This window comes from Argentina silus, assembly GCF_951799395.1.
Source record: "Argentina silus genome assembly, chromosome: 15".
In the NCBI taxonomy this organism is placed as follows: Eukaryota; Metazoa; Chordata; class Actinopteri; order Argentiniformes; family Argentinidae; genus Argentina; species Argentina silus.
The window spans coordinates 13,515,768-13,524,363 of NC_139669.1; the positions used below are offsets into that span (position 1 = coordinate 13,515,768).

The 8,596-nt window shown below is 45.6% G+C and overlaps 1 protein-coding gene across 1 annotated transcript; it reads right to left on the bottom strand.

Moving 5' to 3' along the window:
• Positions 1 to 489: 489 nt before the first annotated feature.
• On the bottom strand, positions 490 to 8,169 carry fam149a (family with sequence similarity 149 member A; the record flags this gene model as incomplete). The annotated part of the gene is made up of 15 exons (XM_083685638.1): positions 490 to 659; positions 992 to 1,144; positions 1,570 to 1,648; positions 2,014 to 2,142; positions 2,674 to 2,803; positions 3,171 to 3,539; positions 3,716 to 3,804; positions 4,047 to 4,198; positions 4,598 to 4,794; positions 5,029 to 5,226; positions 5,929 to 6,051; positions 6,186 to 6,328; positions 6,494 to 6,623; positions 7,768 to 7,929; positions 8,132 to 8,169. 15 exons carry the CDS (start codon positions 8,167 to 8,169, stop codon positions 583 to 585), a joined length of 2,169 nt encoding a protein of 722 aa, XP_083541764.1. The 3' UTR covers positions 490 to 582.
• Between the last annotated feature and the right edge of the window lie 427 nt (positions 8,170 to 8,596).

Genomic DNA, 8,596 nt, shown 5'->3' on the forward strand with positions numbered 1-8,596 from the left:
AATTTGCATTTGGGTGAACTTTAGACTTTGGGTGAACTTTAGACTCTAGAAGAACATTCAGCCCAGTCATGCAGTTACAGTGTTGACGAAACAAGGGCATAATGGCTGCAGTATTGTGAAAATATAGATGAGCTGCAAGCTGTATTAACATGGCAATTATGCTACCCCTGTGCATGCGTGTGCGTGTGCGTGTGCGTGTGTGTGTGTGTGTGTGTGTGTGTGTGTGTGTGTGTGGGTGTGTGTGTGTGTGTGTGTGTGTGTGTGTGTGTGTTGCTTTTAATGTTTGTTTTTTTAATGGTTATTTAGTTCTGCCTCATTTCCAGAACCCATTCAAACAATATAAGAACACCCTTCTAAGATGTTAGGTGGGAAACAAATTAACATTTCTAATGGAAGTAATAGAAGTAATGGAAACAATCATTTATTTTCAAAACATAAAATTCTATCTGTACAAAGCTCATTTCAAAAGAAAAACATAATGGACCTTGAAATTCCTTAAAAATACTTGTTGTGATGAATTTTTAAAATACAATGAGGTCTTCCTCGTCATCCAGGTGCTGCTGTCCTCGAGCCTTGGCTGAGTCATGACATCACCACCTGGAGTCTCTTCTTGCCATGGCCGGGAAATCGACCAAACACTTTGCGTTGATGAGGAACACCTGGGGAGGTGTTTAATCCAATTAATCTTCAATTGGCATGAGACACACTGTGCTGCTTCATATTCTTATGTGTCCGTCATAGGCCCAGGATGGCACTCACACTGACACAGCTTAAGCCGAAATGTCTATATCCCTGAATGAAATAAACACTACTAAAAAGAAACCTTAAATGTCTTTTATGAGTGCTGACCAGCTACATTATTTTTACTATTGTATATATTTTATGCTTTATTATATTTTGGTCAACACACCTGTTCTAAGGGCAGTGGTGACACAAACTCCTACATAGGCCCATGCCCGTCTCCTGTGCAGTATATTTATAGTATATTTACCTAAGAGTAGGGACACATTCCCACTTTCTCCCTCCGTCGAGGACGGTGGGTGCTGGCGTCTCCTCGTTACCACGGCGCCCTCAGAGAAGCCGCTGGAGGTGGAGCAGGTGATCCCCACACCGAAGCCTGTCACTCCAATCAGAGCACGGTTGCCTAGGGAGATCCGGAGGTGATATGACAGGCTCGCCTAACGCCGCCACGTCACACACACTCTGAGGCAAATTTGCTCAGTGAAACAACTAATGCATGCACACACCACCTGAGCCATGGACACAACCGGCCTTATTGCTCTTTATAGGCTGTTCTCCTCTACTTGAGTACTTGAGTTAGAACATGAACAAAATCCCATTTGATCCCCTTTAGAAGCACACTTCAGCAAAACATAGTCACGTTAAACCATAAACACTACGCATGATTACATCACATGGCATGAAACCATACACCATGCACTTTCACCAGCACACCTGTCCGTTCACCTGTGCTGCCATCTGCTGGCAAGTATGCTACATTGTTGCTGTCACCTGTACTCCTGTCACCTGTTGGAAGGACACATGAGCATGCTATACTGTAGCTGTCACCTGGGTGGGCTCCTTTCCCCGTCCTCACGTGGCACGCAAAATCCATGGGCGTGAACGACCTTTTCATAGGTGTGTCTGACTAGAAGACAAAGAAATCCATTCAAGCTCTTTGACAGAGTGCTCAGGATGAACTTTATTGCATTCAGGATAAATACCTGTAATATGTAACCTATATCATCACCTGCTCAACCAACAATAGTATATTGTGTTACCGCAAATCCCCTCTCATTGTACAGTGAGTAAGCTCTGTCACCTTTAGATAATGATCAGGTCCACGGCCATACAACATACAGTATAGTAATACAATCCTTTTTACTACTACTCCCTCCTGTGTTGTGTGTGTGTGTGTGTGTGTGTGTGTGTGTGTGTGTGTGTGTGTGTGTGTGTGTGTGTGTGTGTGTGTGTGTGTGTGTGTGTGTGTGTGTGTGTGTGTGTGTGTCTTACCCGGAGTGTGTGTGTGGTGTTGGGTCGAGACAAGGACTCTAACAGTAGAGTGGGTTCCCTGAGGGGTGGGAGGATGGAGATGGGCACAACTGAACCCCCCGTTACCCCTGGAAGTACCCTCCCTCTGGGCTGAGAGAGAGAGAGAGAGAGAGAGAGAGAGAGAGGGAAGCAGACCAAAGTTCATTTGCCATGCTCCTGTTACCACACAACCAGCCATCAGCCTGCAGCTGAGTGGTGACTGCACTGAACCTCCATCGACACAAACAGTCTGCTGGTATTTGCACTGTGACTGGAGATAAGCATGTTTGTATGGTCAGGCAACACTAATATGCTTCCCATAGTCATGAAAGAAAGAGCCTACACAGTAAATCAATATGGTAATTCATGTTGGCTCTGTATGACACAGAGTTTACAATTATTCATTCTTGCTGAAGCATTTACTGCATATAGAAAAATATAATTTACCAAAATATTGACGTAATTGACACATTGATGTACTTCCTGCACTGCCATTGACGCCTACCACATAGTATATGTATATGTTGACTGATGGTGAGGGCTATTACCACACACACACACACACACACACACACACACACACACACACACGTGCACACACACACACACACACACGTGCACACACACCTCACACACATCTACCTGGAGGTATCTGAGGACAGCTGAGGGTCCTGAGGGCTCCAGCTCCAGGTTGTCAGGGGGGAAGAGGGGGAGTCTCTGGTTATGGGCTGAACTTAGAAGAGGGGAGGTCTGTCCTTCTGTCACTGTGGTCCTAGAAATAAGGACAATAAGCCATGTTACGAAAGACAAGGCATTAGGCCAAACAATTTAAAAGGACAGTTCACTTCAAAATCAAAAGCCTGTCTGATGTTTTGGACCTCAGAAGTGGTCTAATTTCTAGATAAGTCCACTTCCCATGGTATTGTTTGTGTAGATTTAGCTATAGGCTTCAACCCTGAATTTATGGAAAATTAAGAACCAAAAATGATAATTAAATTTGATTATTGTCTTACATTTTCATGGTACATTTGGGATTGAGGTCTGAAAACATCTGACAAACTCAGGACATTGGAGTGAACTGCCCTTTTTAGCAGCCTAATAGCATAACAGGTGAATTAATGCAAAGTACTATGTCTCACAGTCTGGTTCCTCTGATGACCTGGTGGCTGGTGACAGCCTGGCTGTGGTTGAGGCAACCTCCAATCCTACCCCCAACCCTGGCCCTTCCTCTGGCCCTAGCACTGGAGCTGGAGCTGGGTCTGGGTCTGGAGCTGGCAGTGAGCCTGGGCAGGCCTCCCTGGGTTGGGCCTCTGGAGGAGGGTGTCCAGGCTCCTGGTCCTACACCCAGCCCTGGTCCCGGTCCTGTCCCAAGCCCTAGCCCTGAAGCTGGGCTTCTGTAGGAGGGTGAAGAGCCCCCCCTGGATGGAGAGAAACTGGGCTCTGTCAACCTGGGAGCTGCAGCTTGAGCTCTACCAGTTAATATACTGGGTTTCTCCTCCATCTCATAACTGCAAAACAGAAGTAAACAAAGTAAACAATGTTTTTGGCAGACCAATGCATGAAATCGTCTCTCTGCCTCAGAGCGCTTTAAAGTTGTGATTTTCTTCACAGAGCCAAACAAAGTCAAACACGTGTTTAGTATCAGAGAGGGCGCTTATTGCGAATCAGAGGGAATTATACTTACTTAGACTGGTGTCTTTGCTGTAGAGGCTTAGCTTGGATCGTCATAACACCATTTAAATTAATCTTGAAGGCACTGGATAACTGAGAGGCCTGGAGAGAAGAGAGAGAGAGAGAGAGAGAGTAAACAAACAGAGTAAACAAACATTGCTAAAGGCTTGCTTTAAGGGGGCCTGAGTCCGTCTATTGAGTGCTCCCTACAATGCATTTCGATGGAAACGGCTGTAAACAAAGTAAAACACAAGAGGTTCCTTTAGAGAAAACATTCTGTACCAGCAGCTTATATTTACTATAATATTACCACTGTTTTACTACACTACTACTGTAGTACTCACTTGTGTAGGGCAACAGTTGGACCAGAGGAGCATGCTGCGTGTGTTGGAGCCCCCAGACAGAGGGATGCTACGATATTTACTGTGCATGTGAGGAGGAGGGTCTCCCAGGGTTCCACCAAGAGTCCCCAAGGCTCCTCTGTGAGCTGCTCCATCTAAGGCCAAACAAAATGCTGGGTTTGAGTTCATAACACTATTATGTCGAGTCATTATATGCCCATCATTTGCTCAGACAGGTAGAACCATTAGAGCATTTATAACATTATGCTCTTTGAACAAAATAGCCATAAACATAGGACAATGTCACACCTACAGTACACAAGCTTCAAGCTAATTTAAAAGCAAGTATTAAGAGAATCCAATCATTTTTTAACTATGGAATTCAAATGTAATTTTAAAATCTCATATGACTGATCATGTATTTTTGCATTACTGAGTGTGATTTTATTAACATGTAATGTTTTCTCCGTTTTTTTTATGTTTTTCTGTCAAGGTTAATGTGTATTATAAGTACAGATTTTGACTCCGATACTAGCTGTAGCTTGTTGACAGACCTGTGAGCTCTCTCTGCCAGTGCTTGTGCAGGAGCTCCCCCAGAGAGTGGACTACCTCCCTCCAAGTGTCATCAAACAGCTCATCAGACACCGCGTCCCTGAGACACGCATGTGGAGAGACGGGGGGAAGCCCAGCCCTGTCTGTAGTAGCCCCCCAGGCCTGTGTGGCGGACCCCCAGGCTCTCCACTGGTCCTCCCTGGTGGGGGGCAGAGGCGTCAGACACACAGGAGATATGGCACCACACACGCACATATACACACACACACACACACACACACACACACATACACACACACATACACACAGACACACACACACACAGACATTGTGACTGGTCACATTAGTGTCCCTCACATTTTCTATCATATACGGTATGTGTTTCTGTCAGTGTAAACAATAACAACATCAGTTTGCAATGAGAGTGGCTTACATGTCTCTGACATCATAGGCCAGGTATTCCTCTATCCTCCCCTCAGCCTCATAGACCTCCTCTTGGAAGAAGGCAGAGGAAGAGCAATCAGGGGGAGAGTTGTCAGGCTGAGAGTTGTCAGGGGGAGAGTGTGTGGGATGGGAGGTTGCCTGTGCAGTACAGGGAGGTGGAGAGAGGCCATGACCCTGTACACATAACCTGCACGCAGGGAGGCAGAATGACAGAATGATTATGGTGCATATGAGAAAACACATAATTACAGTTATTTGTTTCAACCCACTCATCCTTCAGGACAAGTTCCCCTGAACTTCACTTTGGATTCTGGCTTTAGACCTTTCTTATTATATTATAATGTTCTGGCCACTTTACGCATATTTTTCCTCTCACTGTCACTCAACATTCATTCAACAACATGTTCATTCTGTGTGCGCACTACACTACCTAACAGTCATTTCCCCGGGGGATCGATGCCCTTGCTCTCTGAATCATAAACAAACAAGCCATAAAGCTTTGATAGCTGTTGAAGGTAAACCCTCCCTGGGATCTGATTAGTGAACAATCAGTCGGGTTGCTAAGAGACTGATTACCACATTGTTTTCCATTGTGTCTCATCTAGCTCACCTCAAATAACACACCTCAATACCAGGGGAGGCTGGTGAAGATAGAAATCGGAGGACGGGCTTATGCATGGAATGGAATGAGGAATGGTATCAAACACACATGCGTTTGATACCATTCCTCATTCAATTCCATGCGAAACACACCTCAAAACATCAGCGTCTGCTTTCAGAGCATATGGGAAATTACATAAGTACATTTAACTCACTAACTAATCTCACAATGTTTGAGATGTTGAAGTAGAAAAAAGTACAAGAAATGATGTACGTAAACAGAACTTACTCTCCAGGCTCCTCCCTCTTCTCCACACACTGGGGCGGGACTGCTCTTCGACCACTGGCAGCTCTCCTGGGGACATACTCAAAGCCCTCCTGATTGGGTGGCTCCAGCTGATTACCTAGAATTCTGTGACAAAGACACAAGGAAACAGAAGGAACAACAAGGAAACAGAATTGAGTGGCACCTCCTCGACAAGCACCACTTTGCTCCTATCAGATTAGAAGTGTGTTGTTGGAGTTCCTGAGCTGGGGGGCTTATACCTGAGGTGGGGGGAGTGTCTAGTCCACTCCTTACACTCCTCCTGCAGCCCCAGTGAACTGCAGCTCAGCCTGCCTTCATACAGCTGCTCATCCACGTCACTGAACAGCTGATGTACGCGCTGGGTGTTCTCTCTGTCAAACTCCTGGAGGTGCCAAAGGAGGCAAAGCCAGGGGAACCCTCATTAATCTATCATTGCTCCAATGGGCAGTGTGTGTGTGTGTGTGTGTGTGTGTGTGTGTGTGTGTGTGTGTGTGTGTGTGTGTAAGTGTGTGTAAGTGTGTGTAAGTGTGTGTATTTGTGCTCATACATCATATCTCCAGGAGTAGAGTGAGCTGTGGTCAGTAGAGAGGCCTGTGGCCCAGCTCTGAGCCCCAGACAAGGAGGCCAAGCGACCTGGGGTGAGTCCTCCACTGGAGGACTGGGATGACGGGGAGTCACTACAGAAACAGGAACAGGGAGGTCCACACTCACTATCCACAGGCATTACATTACAAAATATCTAAATGTATAATGTTCTCTTTTTTAGGATAATTAATGTTATTCTAATAATGGACGTGAGAGAGAATACCTTAGCTGGCTGTTAATACATCCTTGAGTGCCTCGTGAGAAGAGGAAAGGAAGGGAGAAAATGCTTCTCTCTCTCAGCAGCTGTTTCCTGAAACAAGGAAGAAAAGAAAAGGAAGAAAAGAAAAACAATATCTAGAGATTTCAGCTTTTCTGGGTGGATGGAATGGAAGGTGAGGCATTTGCAGAGCCATGTGAAACATAATTGCCACACATACATAATAAATGCCACAACAGCATGTTAAAAAATAACAAAACACTGGAACGAAGTACCACCTGATATGTCACCTCCATGCATAGCTGATGAGTGCTACTGCTAAACAGATGTCCTGTTCAAAAGGACACCAGAGCCATTTACACACTAATCGTTACAGACCTTGGCCCTAAAGACTACAGTTAGCTGGCCAGCTTTCACCCCTTGACTGAACCTGTAATCCACATGGTAGTTATGATACTGTATGAATAATTCAAATTGAACAAGGCAAGGGAACAAATATGACATGGTTGAGTACTGTGGACTACTATTTCATCTTTTGTGTTCTTAGTGTGAAATAAAGGTGCAAAGACAAATTGAAATTGAAATAAAACATGTTAAAAAAAATCATACTGTCGACTATTTCAATGCTTTGCCTACATCCATACACACAACTCACATACATTTTGTACACAATAAGAAGAGAACAGTGAGGAATTGGGTAATCTGGTCAAATGTCCACTGATCAAATTATTCCGTAGGTTAGTGAAATACTGTAGAACATGTCCTAACACAATATACACAGCATGCTACAGTACAGGAGGTGCTAAACTGATATATACAGTACGTACATCAACTAGTGAAATTGTAATGACTGTGGAAACAGGCAACAGAAGATACAAATTCCATGTTACATTCAAACAAGCCGAAGAGGATGTCACAGGATTACGATGAATGTGTCAACAATCGCTGTATAAAGGAGTTAAAACTGTGGGTCCCATAGTGTAAACATCCTATAAACACAACTCAACTTACCCGATCACCATGAGTGCCCTGCCCCTGCCAGACTCCCCTGCCCTGCAGTAATCCATGTGTGGTGGGCGGGGCAGTGGGCGGGGCAGTGGGTGTGGTAGCGACGGTAGAGGGAGGCCAGACGGGGGTAGGCAGGGGGAGCCATGGACAGTACCCAGGCTGAGGGGAGGACCCTGCAGGGGGGCAGCAGGCATGTAGTTTTCCAAAAGTGGGGTTGTCCACTGTCTCCCTTCCTGTCCGCCCTTCCACTTAGCCCCTCTCACCCCTGCACTCAGCTAATACTCCTCCCACCGGCCCAGGATTCTTCCTCTCTTCTTCCTGCCTCCTTTGTGGATGGTAAAGGTCAGAGCAGACCCCAGGGTACTGGCCTCTCACCGGGTGTCAGCCTCCTCATCGTTCATCCCTTCCTCCATCCCTCCCTCTGTCTGCCCAACAGCTCCTCATCAGATCCATACAATATTCTTATAATACCCTCACAGAAAACGTTGACTTCATCAACTCCTTTCAGCCATAGTACTTTTCTCTCTCTCTCTCTCTCTCTCTCTTTCTCTCTCTCTCTCTCAATTTCTCTCTCTCTCAATTTCTCTCTCTGTCAATCTCTCTCTCTTTCTCCAGATGTCTGTTGAGAGCAGGCAGCTAAGGGTGACTCAGTAGACAGTCACACACAGCAAGGAACAGCTTCTAGAACACACAGAGCCCCTGCTGGTTCTCATCTCTGGTGTCCTTGGAGTCTCTCTTTTTATCTTGCTACCACAGTCTTCCTCCTCTCTTTCCACTATAACTCCCTCCTTCCCTCCCTCGCTATCCCTCTTTGCCATAGCAACAGGTGAATCATCTCTC